General features: G+C 36.6%; 1 protein-coding gene across 1 annotated transcript in view; it reads right to left on the bottom strand.

The window, feature by feature from the left end:
• Positions 1 to 25,023, bottom strand: part of PDHX (pyruvate dehydrogenase complex component X) — a 75,513-nt gene that overhangs the window by 36,265 nt on the left and 14,225 nt on the right. The window contains exon 3 of the mRNA XM_068556372.1: positions 3,418 to 3,518. Coding sequence (XP_068412473.1) covers positions 3,418 to 3,518 — 101 coding nt within the window. The remainder of the gene's footprint in view (positions 1 to 3,417; positions 3,519 to 25,023) is intronic.

The raw sequence follows: 25,023 nt of genomic DNA, 5'->3' as shown, positions 1-25,023 counted from the left end.
AATAAAACTCTATCAATGAATGCATTGCCAGTCAATAAACTAAAATTTTCTAAAATTATGTAAGTTTAAATTTTTTTTAATTATATAAGTTTAAATAATCCTAACATCCTACACCCTCTTCACCCTCAAAAGTATCCTGACTTGTATGACAAATTATATAGTAACCCTAAATACATTTGAAGCCAAACTACACAATCTCTAATAAACTCTCCAAAAATGTCATCTTAATATTCTATTACATTACCATTTAAAGCACCTGCTATCCAATTTGCTGAATAATTTAAGACTAAACTTATGAACTGATCTATGTGTAATAATTTAAGGTTTTTGCATGACAACTTACTAGTGATTAAATGAGAATTCAACAACTCTCCAATTAACTTAATTGGAAATAAATCATAAAATTATCTACACTGATACCAATTATTCTTTATTAATATTATTAAGAGCTTCTAAGCTTTTTTTCTGGCTGTAACTGAAATGTAATAATATTATTTTACATTTAAAATGGAATTCAGATGTAAAAATTATGAGTACAAAGAAAAGAATAAAATTGGGAGGAGAGGGAGAGTATAAAAACCTCTCACAGACTATGGAAATAAATCCCTATGAAGAGCAAAATAGGTTATAATTCCTAATCTTTCAAAATGTGGGCAAACTAAAAACTAGAGTTTTGTATCATCACTTGCCTTTTAACAAGCTCAATTATCCAACTCCTTGATTCTGAAAGTAAAAATCTCTTATATGTATCCCTTTAAAAATCATTTATTATGTGTGCTAAAATATGAGAATTATTCCACAATGAAAGACAAAGTTGTAACTTGCTAGTGGGGTGGTTGAGAATGGAGTGGGGTGAAAGGCTAAAAAAAAAGACAAAAACAAAACACTATCAGTAAATCCACCGTAATTTTTTTCTCCATTTTTCCCCCATAAAATTGCACACATTGTGACATGAATATACTCCTATTCCTGTTATCCAAAATGCATGTGGAATAATAATAAAGCACAAAGCCCTAAACTACAAACATACAGTATTGGCAAGGAAATAGCTATTTGTGCCGCTAAAGCTGCTGTCAGATCACACCCCCCACCCCCACCGCTTCAGAGCTCTGGGGCCAGATGAACAGTCACTACTGACCTATGACATCATTAGTAATCTGAAATGCATTACTAAGCACCTGAGTGGAAAATGCTGTCAATTCTGGAAGACTTTCACAGCCAAACAATCCAGAACTAGGGCCAAAAACACAGCTTGCCAAAAGCACACACAATAAAATGTAGCTGCATTTATTACATATGGTAATTCAAACAACCTTCTTCCTTTTCAAAATGCTGCATAAATTAGTGAAACGAACTATTTTTGGTACGAACACTTATTTTTTCCTAGTTATAAAGGTACAGAAATTTTAGCCTTCCATTCATATTTCCTCCTAGGAAGTATGTTCAACAATGTGTTTTAACATGGCTATTAATATCGAAGATGACAAGTAAAGGAAGTTTGACAAATTAGAATGTAAAAGATAAAATATCAAGTATGACATCCCAAGGTATGGTCTTTGAATAGAATGTATGAAGGAAGGCATTATATGCATGGTCAAAGCAGAGGTAAGCTGGTAGCCCAGAATTAAAACCACATCAACAATGGACTACTGATAGACATGCAGTTTATCTGTACAAATCAAACTACAGAGGCACAAATGGATGCTTAGTGTCTAGTCACAACCAACACAAATTATTAGACAAATATACAGACTGAAATGGGGGCTTATGGTCACCAAGACTGAATGAATAACTGTAATAATAATGGGAACAGTGATATTTATTGACATCTGGTGGGTGACAGGTCTTGTGATGAGTGTATATGCATTATCTCACTTAATCTCTACTACTACCCCATGACCTAGGTATTATAGTTATCTCCACTTTATTATGAAGGTTAAAGAATTTGCCAATCATGACATAACTAGTAACCCGCAGAACTTATTAGCTGTATGATTCAGGCATCCGTGTGACTCCAGAGCTTACAATCTTAGCTGCTATACCATGCTGTCTATTAAACGTCCTACACGTTAAGAAACAAACATGCTCCAGCAGTGAGTATACCATGTAACCTTAAACAGGCTTTAAGCATGTTATTTTACTTTACTTTTCACATAAATTCTAACATTCCATTATAAAAATAACATGCCTATTATAGAAAATTTAGAAAATAGAGAAAAACAGAGCAGGAGAATCACCTAGTTCCACCACCCAAAGACAAATACTCAAATTTTTATAACACTTCTTTCTAACCTTTTCTGTATTTATGTTTTTATTTCAAGTTCTACAAGATTGTAATCACTGTCCACACACAATTGTAAGAGCATTTTTCCAAAAAATTTTTGAATTTTTGTTAACTTATAAAGAAATCACATTTTTTTCCTAGAAACAATTTTTCATTGGCTACATGATATTCCATATTTCCTTCCATTAATTAAGTAACCTCTCTTGTATTGCTACACATTTTGGTTGAAGGGTTGTACTAACTTCAGCTTGTAATAATGCCACTAAAGTATCCAAGTTACAGCTTCATATTTTTAATTAGTTATAAAGCAAAGTTTGTTCAGAGAAGAGCCTTCAAAATTGCTGTAGTGTATTAAAATTCAGATCTAAAAGGAAATGACTGGTTTTGCTAGACCCACAAGTATATTTTCTTTTGCTCATGGAACAGAAAATATGCTATCAAAAGATAAGATTGTCAACTACATTCAAGTATATGAAATATTCCATACACATATCTTTTTATATAATTGTATTTTTAAATAATTATAAAAATATAAAGGATGAATAAAACTGTAAGAAAGAGTAAGAAGTAGACCAGGACACTGAGTGTGGCTATGAAACCCACAAGCAAGACTCTGCATAGGACGACTTCAAATAGTCTTATCTAGAGAAAGGAGCTGAGCAGACAGTCACTTTATACACTTTCCAGGTTTCGGTGTCCTGGGGATAGATGAAGACAGGGTTTCTTGCTTTTATGCGATTAGAGTAAAACATTTCTTTTTTAAAATTTTACCAACTATAAACTTGGAAATTACTAGCTCTAAGCTTTAACCTATTGCTTTCTTTGTCTTCAAATTCCACCTCAAATAGACTTCTCTCATCCCTCAGGCCAGAATGCTTCTCATTTTCCACTAGGGAACCCAAAACACTGAGTATCTTTATCATTGTTGAAATAGTTCTATGTTGTTTGATCATTACTGGCTACTATTAGACCTTAACACTAAAGTATTTTAAACATCTGAATTTAAAATGTATTATGTAGATATACAATAACACTATAAACAAAGAGGTAAAAATAAACAGTAACTCAATTTCAAGGAACTTTACGTTTAAGAAATCTTCATCTTGTTGAAGACAATCAAAATAAAAACTTACCACTATTTTGGCCAAGATGCCATCATCACTTGCATCTAAGGTAACCACAGCTTTGTCAGTCTCTATTTCACATAAGGCATCTCCAGCACTCACAGCTTCACCTACAAAACAAGACTGGGTTTGTTTTGTTTTTTAAAATATGAATATTAGTTATGTGAGATGGTGTGTGTAAAGTGTGTAAAAAACGATAATAAGTACCAAAACACTCAATAGCTATTTCTGGGCTGTGGAATTACAAGTAATTCTCATATTGTGTGTGTGTTTCTGTGGTGTATATGTGTATGCTTTGTTGCATTTTCCAAAAGCTCAATAATGGACCTAAATTATATCTGTTATAATAAAAGAGTGATTATAGAGATTATTAAGCAAACATTAAAAATGAAATCGCATTTTATAGAGAATAGCAAGGGATGCATATCTTCCTCCAAACAAATCAATTCCAGACCCCATATTTCTTCCTTTTTAATATATTTTGATTATTATTCCTTAAGAAGACAGTTTTACAATTAATAACACCTCTGGGTTAACACTGTAGGCGAGTTCAGAAACCCTGTCGGCACCACAGAGTACAAATGAATAAAAACATATTAAGCATAAAGACAGAAAATCAAAGACACAGCTAAGGTCAAATAAGAAACACTTCTGTGCAACAGAAACAGTATAGATATTCAAAAATGCTGAGCAGGACCTGACTTGCTGGTCTCTGGAGCTAAAAGCAGGTTGTGGGGAGGAAGGGTGAAGTACAGTAGTTTCCTTTGGAGCAAAGGGAACTAAAAGTGGCCTGCTGAAGCAGGGGACTCAAATCGATTCTCTGCTTAAAGCTAGGGCTGGCTGCAACCAAAACCTTTGACTAGAACTATGGCTTTATTTCAGAAATGTGGGTCTAAGAAGGTAGGGAACAAAAACACTACCTCAATTCCAGAACAGAGTCAAGCCACCCTCTGGTTCCATTACTTTATCTGCCAATATCCCAAATATCAATAGCAAAATCCCTAGATTGAGGGGTGGGGAAAGGGAGACTCAGGGGACAGGTGGGAAGACATCGAAACTAAAACAGAAACACTCCACTCAAAAGTAAATTGCAAGACAAAGTTCCAAAACATGAAGAAATTTAATGCTATGGAAGGAAACCACAAAAATCAGTAATTGGAACAGAAATTCATTTCAGATGCAATCCATTCAGTGCAACCCACCAAAGATTTTAAAATAAGTATCTTAAGGATGTTCAGAAATAGAAATGAAGGTATAAGATCCATCACAAGAACAAGAGATAAAAAAGAAAAATAATGTACAGACATAAAGCACCATCAGGTTGAAAGGAAAAAAACTAATTAGAAATCTTGGAAATGAAAAATACAATGAATGAAATAACAAGAAACAATCAATGGGATATATTCTACAGTCGACATACTGAAAGAATGATTTAGTAAATTAAAGATAGCTTCAGTGAACTACCTGGAACTTAATACGGGCAGACAAAAAGATAAGTAGAAAAGAGCAGTTAAGGGACATAAATTGAGGCTGCAGTGTTTGTCCAATGGAGTTCCAAGGGAAGAGATGGGAGAGAACAGTGGACAAGCAATACTTGAAGAGGTAACTGCTGAGAATTTCCCAGAGTTGAAAAGAGATATATATCTTCAAAATGAAAGAGTATTGAATGAGTTTAGAGTGTGGTTATCTATAGTGTATTGACTATGAGGGGGCACAGGGAGCCTTAGAACTTGCTGGAAATATTCTGTATCTTGACTAGGTGTTGGTAACCTGGATATATGTTTATGTAAAAATTAATTGAGCTTACACTTTGTGCAGGGAACACCTTGATAAAAAGAATTAAACAGGAAAAAAGAGTATTAGACTGTATAAACATGACTCCACATCATACACTGTATAGAAATTACATACTTTCAACAATTGAAACACAATCTTAAAATCTATCAGAGGGAAAAAATAGATTACCTCAATGGAATGACAGACTGAGAGCACACTTCTCAGCAGCTGCAATAGAGGTCAGAAGACAACGGAGTAATATCTTCAAAAAGCTGAGGAAAAATAACTGTCTAGAATTTTATATGCAGCCAAATCATCATTCAAGAATGAAGGAAAAGTTCAGACATACAAAAGCTAAGAAAATTTACCACTTATTGATGAGCTATTACAAAATGCAGTTTATCAAAAAGAAAGGTAGACACAGATGGGATCCATGGGCTACACAAAACAAGTTACCACAGAAACTGATAAAGTGTTAACTATTAATCATTTAAAAGGTAATTTCTGAGGGGTTAAAAAAGTTTACAACTCAAACATTAAAAAAACCAATAAGCTGGATAAGGATATTTTTAGGTGATAAAACATGCTAAGAACTTTGATACAGATAGGAGGAAAAAATACTGGATAACTCTAGACTGCACTGGCAAAATATAATTAAATATGTATCCTAAAAACTTAATGGTGTATACCAAAAAATATAAAAATGGAAACATAACCTGCAGCATTCATAAAAGCAAGAAATATAGAAAATAACAAAAACTATTATCCAATTGAAGGCAGATGCATGAAAAGAAAAAAGCAAAGGATAAAAACAGAAAACACAAAAATGGAAGAAGTCCAAATGTATCAGTAATTACAATTAACATAAATGGATTAAAACCACCGACTAAAAGAGATTATCAAAATGAATAAAAAAATAAAATCTAGTTAAATGTTGCTTATAAGAGACAGACATAAACAAAAACAGAATAAAAAGTAAGATATAGAAAAATGTGAAGCATACAAATACACCCCCTCACATATACACCAAAAACAGCGGGTACAGCAGTATGAATAGGCACAGTCAATAAAAGAACATGAAGGAAAATCTAAAACGCTGACATAACAAATATGCTCTGAAAGTTCACTGTACTGAAACTCCTTCACTGTATATCAAGATTTTCACACAGATGATTATACTATATCTCAGTTAAAATAGTTCAGAACCACCAATACAAACTATTTTAATGAAATAAACTTATCTGTTAGATATTTATTAAACACCTGAAAGGTGCTCGGTCTAACCCCAAAGAGATTTTCCTACTCAACCAATATTTATTGAAAATGTATTAGAGCACTGAGGATACAGCAGTGGGAGGAAAAAAATGGTTAAGATTTCTGACCTCAAGAAGCATCCTTACTATCTTGTGAAAAATTAATTGGAAATAACAGTGGAATTAGGTGAAGTCAGGATGGTATGGGAACATTCAGCAGGGGTATCTAATTCAGTTTTTGAAAGGCGAGAGCAGCCTTCCTTAAAAAAAAAAAAAAAAAAAAAAAGACATCTAGTCTGAGCCTGAAAAGATGAGGAGGAGACAATCAAGTAAAGGGGCAAGTGATCCAGGCAGAAGGCACAACACACCCAAAGCTCTCAAGGTGAAAGAAAACAGGAAACTTCGGAGGATCTGGCTAATGCTACCTGAGAGAAGTGATGAGAGATTAGGCTGGTGAGGTAAGCAGGAATCCCACCCAAAAAGGAAACATGTCTGTCATACAGAGAAAGCTACGGTGCCAGATTATACAATCTCACATCACTTCTTTATATGACAGATGTCTTAGGGCAGTTAAGACAGATTATATTTCAAAAAGAAAGGAACCACACCCTAATATGTTTCTGCTGTAACCATGGAAAAAACAATTGAATCAGGCAACCTAGCAATTAAATACTTCTTTTAGACACCTAGAAAAGAAATTCTGGCCATAGGAAAACAATAAAATAATGTTTTATCACTTGTGCTTGCCTATTTCAAATTCCAAACACCCTTTGAGAACGATTCACAAATTCTACCTCAGCCATAGATCAACCTAGATGATTTTGTTCCTATTCCTGAATTCCTATAGTATTTGTAATTAATTTGAAATGAATCACAAATTGTACTATGAAATGTTATGTTAACTGCTATTAATTACTTTTTTAAAAATTGGTTTTCTTCTATTTACCAATCTATGAGCTTCTTCATAATAGGAATAGGACACACTTTAAGTGTTTTACATTCTACCTCATTCCCCAGGACTCCAGCTATTGCCTCATACATAATGAGTTTGAGATTAAAACACTTCAGAAGAAAATTGCAATAATATCACAAGTCCTCATTTCCTCATAAGGTATACATCAAACCATCCTTTACGTTTCTTTCAGTTCTAACATTTGATTTGTAGCATGTTTCTGACGTTTAAAAACTTAGGTATCCTGTTTCCTTTTTATTTTGTTTTAATTAAAGGTGCACCTATTCACAAGACATATATATATATTAGCTATATGAGAATCCTGAGAGAGAGATAAAATGTAAAGAAACATAGAGAAAAGCATCTATTGTGTGGTGAACCTTCCCCAGGAACCACAGCAAGGCTTAAAACATTGTATTATTATATAGGGCACATTACCCCTAATATCACAAAACTAGGGTTCTATCTATCAATAATCAAACATAACGTGAATGCCAAAGAAAAATTTTGAGACAAACAACGAGCCATGAAGATTCCAAATATACTCAGTTTCAGCCCTGGTCAACAATTTAGCGCTGTAACTTGGAAAACCTGCAAGGCACAGTAGTTACAAGGAGCTCTTCCAACTCAGACACAGGTTTATTCCAAGCTCTGACACTTACTGGTAATCTTGACCAAGTTACTGAATCTCTCTGACTCTAAGGAAAGTTTGAATGTGCAGCTATTATAAAAAAAAAAAATCATGGAACTGCAAATGTTAACTCTTCACAAACCTCTTCAAATAACACTTCACAACATCTTTAGGTTAAAAAGTTAGGTATGTTATTAATAACCATTAAGAACCAAGACTCATTCTAGCTCCCTACTCCATACGCCATCATTTCAGACAGATCATTCAACATACATTAGTATATAAGGCATTTGTAAGTAAGCACTGGGTATAAACAAAACAATAAGATAGGGTTCTGTTCACAAGTTCAGGGTCTAGCGGAGAAGACTTAGAAGCTAGCACAGAGCATCATGGCTGGTGTGAGGTGACAGACGGCTCCTCAGCTGCCACGTTGAGGGCTGACTGGTTGTAGAAGGAGATGGCAGCCTTGCCGTGTTCCTGCGTGTCCCTGTGCCATCTCCTCGTGGTGCGTGTCAGCAGCCGAGGTGGAGCGGGCCCGGAGCGAGAGTGCGGGCCCCAGGAGGGGCCAGAGCAGAGGCCCGCCCGGGGGCCGCTCCCCAGCACCGAAGCCAGCATCATCATCATCCTGTGCCTTTGTCCAGATGGGCAGCTGCCAGAGCTGAGGGCTGGAGTACACAGAGGCTTCCCTTTCTCTTTTAAATTCTGGGTATGAAGTGTAGTCTTGGTCAAACACAGTTAATGGTGATGCTTATCAACTAAACACATCCTATGACTTTCACAAGATAATCTTGTTCTGCCTAAAGTTAATAATAAAAGTCTTTATTTAAAAGGTGTGTGTGGTGGTAATGGTGGGAGGCCAAGTCACATCTACATGAACATTAAAGAAAGAAACCTCTTCTCAGTGCTAAGGTGAACCATAATGACACCTATGATTAGAGACAAAGATAATTCAATCGTATATCAACAAATATTTACTGGCTGCCCCTATGTGCATGACACTGTGCAAGACCCTATGGCAAAAATAATAATAAAATAAGAGAGTCTGACTGAGGAGGAGTACAAACAAGCAGGCAATGCCAATCTCATCCAGTCAATGCCTATGGCAGCGTGGGAGGATAGAGAAGGGGCCCCTAGTCAGTGTTTGCCAACTCTTTTCATCACACACGAAAAGATATTACTTGCATGGCCCAAGACCCCAGGCAACCTGGCTCCTAGGGCATCCTGCTCTGAGGATTCAAGGCAGGAGCAGTTGTTTGAGAAGGAAACTGCTAGGCAAAGTTAACCTCCCTTACATCCTTCTGGCTCTTACATTTCACTGCATTAACCATTTCAAGTGCCCAACACACATGTGGCTAGTGGTTACTACACTGGACAGTACAGACATGGAACATTTCCATCACTACAGGAAGCTCTATTGAAAAATACTGTAATCTCACCAATTCTATAATTCTGACATAATAGAAATATTAACAATAAATGTAAAAAAGCATAATGATGGAATGTTATTCAGCAACAAAAGGAATGAACTGTTGATACATGCTACAACATGGATGAACTGCAAAATCATGCTAAATCAAAGAAGCCAGTCACAAAAGACTTCATAATACATGATTCTATTTACACTAAATGCCCAGAAAAGGCAAATTTTTAGAGATAGAAAGCAGATCAAGATAGGGATAAGAGAAAGAAGTGACTGCAATCAAGCACTAGGGAGTTTTGGGGATGATATAAATGTTCTAAAGTTTTGGTGATGGCTGAAGAACTCTATATATTCACTAAAAAATCACTGAATTGAGCACTTAAAATAGGTGAATGTTATAGTGTGTAAGTTATACCTCAAAAGCTGTTAAAATAGTAGTGTACTGAAAAAACACCTGTTATTTGTGAAATGCACACTTCAGAAGTTTTCCATTTTAGCATCCAAACATGTATACAAATCCCCAGAAATAACAGAAACCAAAGCCTCATCTACAATAGAAGCCAGAGACCCATTTAACTCTCTAGTAGCACCTGGTGATAACAATTCAAATAGTGATCAACACCTTCAAGACAGTTTTACTTCAGAATTTTACACAGTATTAATTATACAATCTAAGATTTACACAAAATTGTTTTAAATATTCAAGATTCCCAGTCCCATGAAAAAAGGAAAGCCCACATGAAATGACAGTCTCTGAAGGAAAACAAACACCAAGTGCAGCAGCAGTAACATGGCTGATGAAGCAAGTTCTACGTCTGTTCCAAACAACGTGTGGCCAAGTACCTCATGTAACTGTCTCAGTCTAGTTTTGTTACAGTGTTTCAGGATAAGCTCTTAAATATCTCAAGAAAGAAAACAATGTTTTTCATACCCTCAAATATTCTCTCACAAAAGGGCAGAACAAGAATATTTTCTTCCTTTTTGTTATTTTAACAGATATGACCTTACAACTGATGAAAAAATAATCTATATACACTTTAATTAAACTAAAAATCATCTGACACACACTTCCCCCACCAAATAACAAGCTTGTAATAAAAACGTGGAATGTGGCTCAATTCACCTTTCAGATTTTGAACCTGTACATGTTACCTGGCACTTTTGAACTGTTTTCCCTACTAACTTAATAATGCATATTCTTTACTTAATCCTCAGACTGAAATTAAGTATTCTAATATTCATTACAAAACTACTTTTCTAACATTCATTAGATCGATGAAGATGGGAATAATTTATATGCTATATTACTGCATGTTTCCATGTGATGAGACAGGTTATCAAGAGGACGTGACCACTTAGCTGGGCAAGAGCAACTGGAGGTCCCTCACCCCTTCCCCATCCATGAAATGTGTGCTCCGCTTGCCTTCCCAGTGCTGGAAGCTGCCCAAGGACATAGCCTTGAGATAGTACTGTGGTGCTGAGACCACCTGGACAGTATACGTGATCGAGCCCAGTTAAGGCCTCTGTATACTTTTAAGATTCTGGCAGGCAGTGTGGGGATCTACCCATCTTGTGGCTGCCAGGGGCAAGCCTCACATGAAAGTCCCCTTGCTTATTAAACCTGCCACCTACCAACCTGGAGCCTGTTTCTTCCATCTCTCCCTACCCTCCATGTATGGGGCCGATTTCCGATTACACCCAGGAAGCTCCTGAGGAGGTTGTGATACAACACTATGACTTCAAAAAAGAAAAAGAAACTGAGTTATCACAGAATTCTAAAGTCAAGGATATATTTTAGAAATCATCTAATTCAACTCACTCCCAGATATTTCATGACAGAGTGGGAACCCCAAAGGACAAACCTAGACTAGAGTTCTTTTCACTGCACCCTTATTGCCTTGGCTTAAAACAGACACACACACACACACACATTAGTAACAGTTGTGAATTACAGAGTCTCAGATTTTCAAGAAATCTTAAAGGTTTGTAAGACCGAACTGCCATCCACTAAAGGTTATCAGATCATTAGCATTAGCTTAAAAATAAACTAGATTCAAAATTAGATACAACACTATTCTTTTTCATAAAAAAATTTCAATCCCCTTAATGTTTGAAGGTCTAAACTCAGTTTCAAATAACAGTGACCATACAATAAAGATCTCAAGATAAAAATTTTTAAAAACATAGCTAATAAGAAAAAAAGGTATATAAAAAGTTTTCTTGTAGAATATAAATGTTTTTAATACATAATGACTGAACCAAGTTATGTACCAAGCACCAAACATACTTAGACATATATAGTCATACCCATGTGTACAATACATAAATGTTAAAGAACTAAATTATGAGGGACTTCCCTGGTGGTCCAGTAGTTAAGACTCCCAATTCTGGGGGCCCGGGTTCGATCCCTGGTCAGGGAACTAGATCCTGCAACTAAGAGCCTGCATGCTGCAACTAAAAGATTCCCGCATGCCACAACTAAAGATCCCACACGCCACTACAAAGATGCCGTGTGCTGCACTAAGACCCGGAGCAGCCAAATAAATAAATAAATAAATAAATATTTTTAAAAAAATTCTTAAAAAAAGAACTGAATTATGCTCAAAAAAAAAAAAATCACAAAGGTGATGAACTAAAAACGAAGCCAGTGAATTATGGAGAACCAACGATTTAGATTGCTCTCAATTACTTATGTGTACTGGTTAACAACATTTCTCCTGAGTTGGCAGAACACAGAATTTTAAAAGCAACCTTCAAGGAAACAGGCTCCAGGGGCTTAAAGTACACCCTGGCTTGTCCTGCATGAAAATAGCACATGTAATCAAAAGGAAAAAGAACAGAACGATGAAACCATTTGTCTCCTGGCTCTGCATTATACTCACCATATTCTAATGGGTGTGAATAACTTATCAGACTGCCAACAAGCTAGAAGTCTGAGAGATAAATGTGGTCCAAAGAATCCTCCTATCTACTTGCCTATCAAGGAAGGTCTCAAAGTGTGAAGAAATTTAATCTTTTTATAATAATCCTAAAAGGCTGGTCTGTGTCTGAATCATTATTTAATGACACCAACACTCTGTCATACTGGATATGGAAATAGCCAAAGCTCTGTAATTCATCAGGAAAAAGAAACTTAAAAATAGATTCCAACTGACTGCATTATTTATAAAGGTGAAACTTTCGTAGATATTGATAATTATTTTAGAAGATGGCAGCAGCCATGAAGAGCCGATTGCTCAAAATGCTTCCTAATGAAGCATTGTCTCTTTCATTTATATGACATATGTCTTTCTCAAATTCTAGAAAACTCTGCCATTTTTTTGTTGAATACTACCTCTTCCTCATTCTCTCTTTTTTCTCCTTCTGGAATTCTTCCTATTGGGTTAGTAGAGGATTCTCATTTTATTCTTTGTGTCTTAGCTTCTCTTTTATATTCTCTACTGCTTTATCTCTTGCTGCTGCATGCACGCTAACAGGTTGGACTTCACGAATCCTTTGGTAAGTCACGTCTAATCACACTTTAACCCAACCTTGAGTTTTTCATTTTCTAATTTTAGAGACAACATTTTCCATTCCTAGAAGTTCTATTTGTCCTTTTCAAATCTGTCTGGACTTTTTGGATAGTGTTTGTCTTTTTTCATATTTTCAACTCCTTCTCTTACACGTTTTGTTGTTTCAAACATACATTTTTATGTATCTGTAATTCCAATTAGCTGAAGTTCCTGGAGGTCTAATCCTGTTGCTTGTTATGCCTAATAACGTTTGTCCCTAAAGGGCAGCTTCCATGTCAATTATTAAATTTGGAACTGTGAATTTGTGGTTAAGGGGGACTTTATCTGGGAATCTTGTGTGAGTTGGATTAGAGACGATGTTCTTCCAGAATAATGGCTTCTGCCAAGTAACCAAGGAAGATTATCAGCCCAGGACCACTTTATCTCTACTTACGGGTTCCCAGAAAATGCAAATACTACAAATCTGAACCCCAAAGCCTCATGAAGAAATGCCTATAAGAGAACATTTTCAACAAGGTAAGCATTTTTATTCCAAGACAAATAAATATATTTGTCTGTTAGCCATTTTATGGCATTAAATTCCATCTATAGGGTGGTGACTCTAAAATGTCTATCAAGTCAGACTTCACTCCTAAACTTTAATTCCTATAACCAACTGTCTATTGAACACGTTCCCTTGAATATCTAATAAGGAACTCAAACTTTACCACATCCAAACCTGAACCTAAATCTTTTTTTCTTTTTTATACAGCAGGTTCTTATTAGTCATCCATTTTATACACATCAGGGTATACATGTCAATCCCAATCGCCCAATTCATCACACCACCATCCCCACACCCCCCACCGCTTTCCCCCCTTGGTGTCCATACATTTGTTCTCTATATCTGTGTCTCAATTTCTGCTCTGCAAACCGGTTCATCTGTACCATTTTCCTAGGTTCCACATATATGCATTAATATGCAATATTTGTTTTTCTCTTTCTGATTTACTTCACTCTGTATGACAGTCTCTATATTCATCCACATCTCTACAAATGACCCAATTTCATTTCTTTTTATGGATGAGTAATATTCCATTGTATATATGTACCACATCTTCTTTATCCATTCGTCTGTCGATGGGCATTTAGGTTGCTTCCATGACCTGGCTATTGTAAATAGTGCTGCAATGAACATTGGGGTGCATGTGTCTTTTTGAATTATGGTTTTCTCTGGGTATATACCCAGTAGTGGGATTGCTGGGTCATATGATAATTCTATTTTTAGTTCTTTAAGGAACCTCCATACTGTTCTCCAGAGCGGCTGTATGAATATACATTCTCACCAACAGTGCAAGAGGGTTCCCTTTTCTCCACACCCTCTTCAGCATTTGTTTGCAGATTTTTCTGATGATGCCCATTCTAACTGGTGTGAGGTGATACCTCATTGTAGTTTTGATTTGCATTTCTCTAATAATTAGTGATGTTGAGCAGCATTTAATGTGCTTCTTGGCCACCTGTATGTCCTCTTTGGAGAAATGTCTATTTAGGTCTTCTGCCCATTTTTCGATTGGGTTGTTTGTTTTCTGAATATTAAGCCGCATGAGCTGTTTATATATGTTGGAGATTAATCCTTTGTCCACTGATTCGTTTGCAAATATTTTTTCCCATTCTGAGGGCTGTCTTCCCGTCTTGTTTGTAGTTTCCTTTGCTTTGCAAAAGCTTTTAAATTTCATTAGGTCCCATTTGTTTATTTTTGTTTTTATTTCCATTACTCTAGAAGGTGGATCAAAAAAGATCTTGCTGTGATTTATGTCAAAGAGTGTTCTTCCTATGTTTTCCTCTAAGAGTTTTATAGTGTCCAGTCTTACATTTAGGTCTCTAATCCATTTTGAGTTTATTTTTGTGTATGGTGTTAGGGAGTGTTCTAATTGCATTCTTTTACATGTAGCTGTCCAGTTTTCCCAGCACCACTTATTGAAGAGACTTTTTCTCCATTGTATATCCTTGCGTCCTTTGTCATAGATTAAATGACCATAGGTGTGTGGGTTTATCTCTGGGCTTTCTATCCTGTTCCATTGATTTACATTTCTGTTTTTGTGCCACTACCATATTGTCTTGATTACTGTAGCTTTGCAGTATAGTCTGAAGTCAGGGAGTCTGATTCCTCCAGCTGTGTTTTCTTCCCTCAAGACTGCTTTGGCTATTCGGGGTCTTTTGTGTCTCCATACAAATTTTAAGATTTTTTGTTCTAGTTCTGTAAATAATGCCATTGGTAATTTGATAGGGATTGCATTGAATCTGTAGATTGCTTTGGGTAGTATAGTCATTTTCACAATACTGATTCTTCCAATCCAAGAACATGGTATATCTCTCCATCTGTTGGTATCATCATTAATTTCTTTCAACAGTGTCTTATAGTTTTCTGAATACAGGTCTTTTATCTCCTCAGGTAGGTTTATTCCTAGTTATTTTATTCTTTTTGTTGCAATGGTAAACGTGAGTGTTTCCTTAATTTCTCTTTCAGATTTTTCATCATTAGTGTATAGGAATGCAAGAGATTTCTGTGCATTAATTTTGTATCCTGCAACTTTACCAAATTCACTGATTAACTCTAGTAGTTTTCTGGTGGCATCTTTAGGATTCTCTATGTATAGTATCATGTCATCTGCAAACAGTGACAGTTTTACTTCTTCTTTTCCAATTTGTATTCCTTTTATTTCTTTTCCTTCTCTGATTGCCGTGGCTAGGACTTCCAAAACTATGTTGAATAATAGTGGCGAGAGTGGACATCCTTGTCTTGTTCCCGATCTTAGAGGAACTGCTTTCGGTTTTTCACCATTGAGAATGATGTTTGTTGGGGCTTCCCTGGTGGTGCAGTGGTTGAGAATCTGCCTGCCAATGCAGGGAACACGGGTTCGAGCTCTGGTCTGGGAAGATCCCACATGCCGTGTAGCAACTAGGCCCGTGAGCCACAACTACTGAGCCCGCGCGTCTGGAGCCTGTGCTCTGCAACAAGAGAGGCCGTGATAGTGAGAGGCTCGCGCACCGTGATGAAGAGTGGCCCCCACTTGCCGCAACTAGAGAAAGCCCTCGCACAGAAAGGAAGACCCAACACGCCAAAAATAAATAAATCAATTAATTAAAAAAAAAAAAAAAAGATATCAGAGAATGATGTTTGCTGTGAGTTTGTTGTATATGGCCTTTATTATGTTGAGGTAGGTTCCCTCTATGCCCACTTTCTAGAGAGTTTTTATCATAAACGGGTGTTGAATTTTGTCAAAAGCTTTTTCTGCATCGAGATGATCACATGATTTTTCTTCTTCAGTTTGTTAATATGGTGTATCACATTGATTGATTTGCATATATTGAAGAATGTTTGCATCCCTGGGATAAATCCCACTTGATCATGGTGTAGGATCCTTTTAATGTGTTGTTGGATTCTGTTTGCTAGTATTTTGTTGAGGATTTTTGCATCTACATTCATCAGTGATATTGGCGTGTAATTTCCTTTTTTTGTAGTATCTTTGTCTGGTTTTGGTATCAGGTGATGGTGGCCTAATAGAATGAGTTTGGGAGTGTTCCTTCCTCTGCAATTTTTTGGAAGAGTTTGAGAAGGATGCGTGTTAGGTCTTCTCTAAATGTTTGACAGAACTGATCTGTGAAGCCATCTGGTCCTGGACTTCTGTTTGTTGGAAGATTTTTAGTCAGTTTCAATTTCATTACTTGTGATTGGTCTGTTCATATTTTCTATTTCTTCCTGGTTCAGTCTTGGAAGGTTATACCTTTCTAAGAATTTGTCCATTTCTTCCAGGTTGTCCATTTTATTGGCATAGAGTTGCTTGTAGTAGTCTCTTAGGATGCTTTGTATTTCTGCGGTGTCTGTTGTAACTTCTCCTTTTTCATTTCTAATTTTATTGATTAGAGTCCTCTCCCTCTTTTTCTTGATGAGTCTGGCTAACGGTTTATCAATTTTGTTTATCTTCTCAAAGAAACAGCTTTTAGTTTAATTGATCTTTGCTATTGTTTTCTTTGTTTCTATTTCATTTATTTCTGCTCTGATCTTTATGATTTCTTTCCTTCTGCTAACTTTGGGTTTTGTTTGTTCTTCTTTCTCTAGTTCCTTTAGGTGTAAGGTTAGATTGTTTATTTGAGATTTTTCTTGTTTGTTGAGGTAGACTTGTATAGCTATAAACTTCCCTCTTAGAACTGCTTTTGCTGCGTCCCATAGGTTTTGGATCATCGTGTTTTCATTGTCATTTGTCTCTAGGTATTTTTGGATTTCCTCTTTGATTTCTTCAGCGATCTCTCAGTTATTTAGGAACGTATTGTTTAGCTACCATGTGTTTGTGCTTTTTACGTTTTTTTCCCTGTAATTCATTTCTAATCTCATAGCGTTGTGGTCAGAAAAGATGCTTGATATGATTTCAATTTTCTTAAATTTATTGAGGCTTGATTTGTGACCCAAGATGTGATCTATCCTGGAGAATGTTCCGTGCGCACTTGAGAAGAACGTGTAATCTGCTGTTTTGGGATGGAATGTCCTATAAATATCAATTAAATCTATCTGGTCTATTGTGTCATTTAAAGCTTCTGTTTCCCTACTAATATTCTGTCTGGATGATCTGTCCATTGGTGTAAGTGAGGTGTTAAAGTCCCCCACTATTATTGTGTTACTGTCGATTTCCTCTTTTATAGCTCTTAGCAGTTGCCATATGTATTGAGGTGCTCCTATGTTGGGTGCATATATATTTATAATTGTTATATCTTCTTCTTGGATTGATCCCTTGATCATTATGTAGTGTCCTTCCTTGTCTCTTGTAACATTCTTTACTTTAAAGTCTATTTTTTCTGATATGAGTATTGCTACTCCAGCTTTCTTTTGATTTCCATTTGCATGGAATATCTTTTTCCATCCCCTCACTTCCAGTCTGAATGTGTCCCTAGGTCTGAAGTGGGTCTCTTGTAGACAGCATAAATATGGGTCTTGTTTTTGTATCCATCCAGCGAACCTGTACCTTTTGGTTGGAGCATTTAATCCATTCACGTTTAAGGTAATTATCGATATGTATGTTCCTATGACCATTTTCTTAATTGTTTTGGGTTTGTTTTTGTAGGTCCTTTTCTTCTCTTGTGTTTCCCACTTAGAGAAGTTCCTTTAGCATTTGTTGTAGAGCTGGTTTGGTGGTGCTGAATTCTCTTAGCTTTTGCTTGTCTGTAAAGCTTTTGATTTCTCCATCGAATATGAATGAGATCCTTGCCAGGTAGAATAATCTTGGTTGTAGGTTCTTCCCTTTCATCACTTTAAGTATATCATGCCACTCCCTTCTGGCTTGTAGAATTTCTGCTGAGAAATCAGCTGTTAACCTTATGGGAGTTCCCTTGTATGTTATTTGTCGTTTTTCCCTTGCTGCTTTCAATAATTTTTCTTTGTCTTTAATTTTTGCCAATTTGATTACTATGTGTCTTGGCGTGTTTCTCCTTGGGTTTATCCTGTATGGGACTCTCTGTGCTTCCTGGACTTGGGTGGCTATTTCCTTTCCCATGTTAGGGAAGTTTTCGACTATAATCTCTTCAAATATTTTCTCAGGTCCTTTCTCTCTCTCTTGTCCTTCTGGGACCCATATAATACACACGTTGTTGCGTTTAATGTTGTCCCAGAAGTCTCTTAGGCTGTCTTCATTTCTTTCCATTCTTTTTTCTTTATTCTGTTCTGCAGCAGTGAATTCCACTATTTTGTCTTCCAGGTCATTTATCCATTCTTCTGCCTCAGTGATTCTGCTATTGATTCCTTCTAGTGTATTTTTCATTTCAGTTATTGTATTGTTCATCTCTGTTTGTTTGTTCTTTATTTCTTCTAGGTCTTTATTAAACATTTCTTGCATCTTCTCGATATTTGCCTCCATTCTTTTTCCGAGGTCCTGGATCATCTTCACTATCATTATTCTGAATTCTTTTTCTGGAAGGTTGCCTATCTCCACTTCATTTAGTTGTTTTTCTGGGGTTTTATCTTGTTCCTTCATCTGGTACATAGCCCTCTGCCTTTTCACCTTGTCTATCTTTCTGTGAATGTGGTTTTTGTTCCACAGGCTGCAGAATTTGAGTTCTTCTTGCTTCTGCTGTCTGCCCTCTGGTGGATGAGGCTAAGAGCCTTGTGCAAGTTTCCTCCTGAACCTAATTCTCGATTTCCCTGCCTGCCCACAAAAAAACACACCTGTTTCCCAATCTCAGTTATTCCACCCTTCCAGCTCAGGACCAGCGGGGCATGTAGTCAACTCCTGCTCACCATTCTGGATATTGCTGACATTTGGTGATTCCTCTTTCCTGCATTTAAGCTCCACTTGCATTTTAAAAATCTGTCTTATAATTTTCTATCCAGAAGTGAGCAGAACCCTGACCCCATCTGTTTAGATGGTCATACTGACTAGAAGTCCTCAGGACTGGCCTTTCCAATGTGAGCCTGTAAAGGGAGCTACTTAAATTGCCTACAGTTAGCTCTTGATACCAGAGCACTCCTAGGGCCTGTTCCATTCAGTGCAAGGCTACTATCAGGGCTCAAGAAAGCATGTAAAGACCACTTCCTACAAAATAACCATGAGTGTCGTTACCTCTTGGCTTTAGGATAAGGACACTCACAGACTTTGATAAACTGCAGCTTGATATTCAAGATCCTTTCTATAACCTGTCTTATCTCACATCCTCCATGCCCTTAATGCAGCCAGAACTACCTACGGTTGCCAAAATACATGTCATGACATCTCACTTCCAAGATTTTGACAAATTGTTTACATTACTTATAATGTCCTTCTTTCTTTTTTTTTTTAAAAAAAACCCATGTATTACATAAGGATCAACTCAAATAGTACCTCATCTGTAAAGCCTTCTCGATGCCTGTCACATCTCCTGCTCTTGCCTTACTCTCCCCTCTGCCAATATATTTACTGATCAGCCACTTACAGTGCTGCTGGGTCTGTTCTATTGATTATTACTATGCTAGTCATAACCACAAAAGGAAACATATCAAAACTCAGACATGTTTGCCACTAAGGAACAGAATTAAGATGTGCTTCCAATCAGAGGTGGTACATAGCACATCAAGGACCAGTCATGGTCATCTGGATAGCCTCACTGTCCCATACCTCCTATCCTCTATATTGGCCCAATCCACAGTCCCAAACTCCTGCTGTGAGGCCCATTCTGTAATTTCTCTTGTTGACTTTCCTTGCACTCCAGCCCTGCCCACCCCACCTGCAAGAACTGGGACCTTCTCTCAAACTCCCAAGCTACTAAATACTTGCAGCCTTCTTCCCGACACCCAACACTTGTCCTCACTGCCATGAACGGCTCATTTCCTAGAATCACAGCATAACTAGATCAGACTCTGAACTCTTACCACTGCCTAAGTTCTCTCCATACAATTTTTTTTTAACATCTTTATTGGAGTATAATTGCTTTACAACGTTGTGTTAGTTTCTGCTGTATAACAAAGTGAATCAGCTATATGCATACATATATCCCCATATCCCCTCCCTCTTGCGTCTCCCACTCTCCCTATCCCACCCCTCTGGGTGGTCACAAAGCACCGAGCTGATCTCCCTGTGCTATGAGGCTGCTTCCCACTAGCTATCTATTTTACATTTGGTAGTGTATATATGTCAATGCTACTCTCTCACTTCGTCCCAGCTTACCCTTCTCCCTCCCCGTGTCCTCAGTTCCATTCTCTACGTCTGCGTCCTTATTCCTGTCCTGCCCCTAGGTTCATCAGAACCACTTTTTTTTTCCCCCTTAGATTCCATATATATGTGTTAGCATATGGTATTTGTTTTTCTCTTTCTGACTTACTTCACTCTGTATGACAGTCTCTAGGTCCATCCATCTCACTACAAATAACTCAATTTTGTTTCTTTTTATGGCTAAGTAATATTCCACTGTATATACATGCCACAACTTCTTTATCCATTCATCTGTCGATGGACACTTAAGTTGCTTCCATGTCCTGGCTATTGTAAATAGTGCTGCAATGAACATTGTGGTAAATGTCTCTTTTTGAATTATGGTTTTCTCAGGGTATATGCCCAGTAGTGGGATTACTGGGTCATATGGTAGTTCTATTTTTAGTTCTTTAAGGAACCTCCATACTGTTCTCCATAGTGGCTGTATCAATTTACATTCCCACCAACAGTGCAAGAGGGTTCCCTTTTCTCCACACCCTCTCCAGCATTTATTGTTTGTAGAATTTTTGTTGATGGCCATTCTGACTGGTGTGCGGTGATACCTCATTGTAGTTTTGATTTGCATTTCTCTAATGATTAGTGATGTTGAGCATCCTTTCATGTGTTTGTTGGCAATCTGTATCTTCTTTGGAGAGATGTCTATTTAGGTCTTCTGCCCATTTTTGGATTGGGTTTTTTGTTTTTTTGATATTGAGATGCATGAGCTGCTTGTGTATTTTGGAGATTAATCCTTTGTCAGTTGCTTCATTTGCATATATTTTCTCCCATTCTGAGAGTTGTCTTTTCGTCTTGTTTATGGTTTCCTTTGCTGTGCAAAAGCTTTTAATCTATACAGTTTTATAAGCGCTAGCCTGGACCACTCAATACCAACATTTGCCTGGATGACCTCCCATGCCCACCGAATCACATATAGAGACCCCAGAAGTCCTTGCCAGGGCTAGTCTCTGGAATCAGTCAAATCCTCCCAGACCAAGTCCTTCATTCTCAACTCACTCTTCCCTTTCTCTTTCCATTTTTAACACTTGGTTTACCATTTCTCAAGCTGAAGCATAATAATGGCTATGGGGTACTCATCTGGTCAATTTCTCTGTGCATCTGTCCAACAAGCCCTAATAAGGGACTGGAGATTCATCTCCCCAAAAGTTTAACATGTTGCAGAATGAGTAAAGCATAGGGAGGTGGCTAAAAGAATCCATCCCACAGTCAGTACCTGGTTACTCTACAGATACATATGGCAATGACCAGAGGAAGGAAAAAGGAAAAGAAAGCAGCTGCCAGAAAAATAAAAAGTCTCCTTCTCCAGCTTCCTTCACAGTAATTTTTCCTCTGTCCTCCTTCTGTACCATGAGCGCTATAGCATCCTTATCTCTTTGGCCTTCATATGCTTAGTCTTATTTTTTAAGCACCATACTAAGTATTAAAATCTGGCAAAATAATTATTTACAATAGCCAAGGTATGGAAACAACCTAAGTGCCCACCAATGGATAAATGGATAAAGATGTGAGATATATGCATATATATAATGGAATACTACTCAGCCATAAAAAAGATGAAAATTTCACTATTTGCAACCACATTGATGGACCTTGAGGGTATTATGCTAGATGAAATAAGTCAAAGAAAGACAAATACTGTAGAATTTCACGATATGTAGAATATAACAAACAAAACAAAACAAAAGAAATCAACAAAGCAAACCAAACAGAAACAAACACGTAGCTACAGAGAACAGAGTAGTGGTTACCAGAGCAGAAGGGCCAGGGGAAGGAGGGGAGGACAAAATGGGCAAAGAGGATCGACTGTATGGTGACAGACGGAAACTAAGTTTTTGGTGGTGAGCATGCTGTAGCATATACAGAAGTAGAAATATAAGGTTGTACACATGAAACATACAATGTTATAAACCAATGTGACCTCAGTAAAAAAATAAATTTTAAAAAATCTGGCAAAATGGTTGCTATAAACAATAGATTAATATAGCTTTGTAGGTAGTATTGTAGCAAGTATTTTCTTAGTAACAGCAAGATTCAAATTCACTTGGAGCTTATAAAAAGCTGAGGAAAGAGTAGTTTCTCACTACATGTTATATCCCAAAGGCTACTGATTGGACAACTTTAGAAAATATATGTTAGTACAAAAAGTTCAAACATATACAAAAGTTATAAGGAAAGTTAATGAACCAACTTTTATAACTATTACAACTGTCAACTGACTCATGAATACTTATACTCTTATCCTCCCACCAGAGGTATTGTGAAGTTAAGGCCAGACGTACTATCATTTCATACATAAGTATTTCAACTCATATCTCTTATAGATAAGATTTTAAAAATTATTAGCACAGTATCATTAAACCTCTAAAATGATTAATTCCTTAATCTAATTAAACATATAATTTTCAAATTCCCCAAATGTTTTATTCGCTTGAATCATAAACAAAATAAGGTCCCTACATTGGAACTGGTCTCTTAAATCTCCTTGAAGCTATAGGTTCCCCTACCTCCTTCCTTTCCCCATCTTCCCATCCCTTGACATGAATTTGTTGAGGAAACTGGCCTGTAGAAATCCCCACAGTCTGGGTTATGCTGATATACTCCTCTTGGTGTCATTGGATACATGCCTCTTTCCCCTATATTTCCTGGAAATTGGTACCAAGAACTACAGGCTTGATCAATTCAGCTCAATTTTCTGGCAAGACAACCTTATAGCTGGTGGTACTATCTGGTTTTCTCTCTTTTTGTGATATTAGCAACCATTGATGGTCACTGGCTATATCCCTTAATTCATTAGAGAATGCAAAATTGTGATACAGTGACATTCTATCATTCCTCCATCTTTTAAGAGCTGGGATATGCCAATAATTAGAAACTTATCATCACCAACTACTTGGTTACTCTAAGCTACAGTTCATATAGGAAAGGCAGGGAAAAATACTTGAGTCTTCCCACTTATTACCAGTTTTCAAAATGAGTTAATTTACTAGCATCCCCCAAAGCAGACCAACTATTAGTATTTTTCTTTAGTATTATTGTGAGCTTCAAATTTAAATATATTTAATGTGTTTCAATACACTGTAGATATTATTCTTACTGATCCTCAAATTGTCCCATTTTTGGCTCCTGAGTCCTTTAAGACGCCCTCAGGAGTTTTTGATAACTGCTTTCCTTTCTAAATTGACAAGATGTTCCAAGCTCATCTTGTACATTTCCTGCCCCAGACCTGGAAGTAGCTATTTTCCAAGGAGCTTTGGTTTACTTTAGTAGGAAATGGCATTTAGATACTACAGTCTCATTGTTAGGGGTGCTCATTGCTACTGGGTTTGTCATTTTTCCAGGCCCTGCCATGAAAAAGAGCTAGAAAATTTACCATCACAGGATCTTTCCTTAGCCTTAGCTATCTTTCATCTGTTTTTCCTTTAAACCACACTCAAAGGCTGGATTCCCAATAATACCATCTTAATCACTCATTTGCTTTATCCCATAAAATACATTTTTTAAAAACCTTAGAATAAAAATACCAACATAACCACTATAATACTATTACTCTAAACAACTTAAGATATTTTTAGAGATGTCATTGTCCTTTAATTACAATCTAGTAGCGATAGATAGTCAAGTTCGTTGACATCTGAAATAGCCCCTCCCTGCATGGTTGTTATATCAGCAACTCAATATATAATTAGGTTCTTCTGTTTCAATTGGTTTCCATTTTTAGGGATCTTTTAAAATTAAATTCTGTGTTAAAATTATGCAAAATATGTATATGGTTCCAAGTTAAGGAGACAAAACAAGATGTATTCAGAGAAGTCTAGCTTCTGCTCCTCTCTCCACCCACCACACTGTTTCCTCCATCACACTACAAATAACCATTTTTTTGTTGTTAAATTTTTGTTTTATCCTTTTTAAAAAAAAATTTCCAAATATTAGTATTCCCATCCCTTTCTTCAATGAATGATACACACTATATCTATTAGTCACCACCCTGCTTTTTTCCTCTGAAGGTCACTCTACAATAGTATAGACACTCTTCATTCCTTTCTATAGTTGTGGATGTAGTATACGTTATTCATCAAATTGTGTACTGACTAACAGATGGATTGTTTCTAACTTTTGCTATTACAAACACCGCTGCAATAAATAGCCTCATATGTGCATCTTTTCTTATTTTTGCCTTGAGATAGGATCCCTAGAAATAGAACTGTCTGGCGAAAGGGTAAATATAAATGTAATTTTTCTAGGTATTGACAAATTCTCTCCCCTAGGGCTTATACCATTTTGCATTTCCTACAGCAATGTTAGAGAGTGCCTGCTTCCCCCCATTCCCTCCACAGTCTCATCAACAGAATAACTTGTCAAACT

Source organism: Eschrichtius robustus, chromosome 11 (assembly GCF_028021215.1).
Source record: "Eschrichtius robustus isolate mEscRob2 chromosome 11, mEscRob2.pri, whole genome shotgun sequence".
Classification (NCBI taxonomy): domain Eukaryota; kingdom Metazoa; phylum Chordata; class Mammalia; order Artiodactyla; family Eschrichtiidae; genus Eschrichtius; species Eschrichtius robustus.
This window is presented reverse-complemented; position numbering and strand designations above follow the sequence as displayed.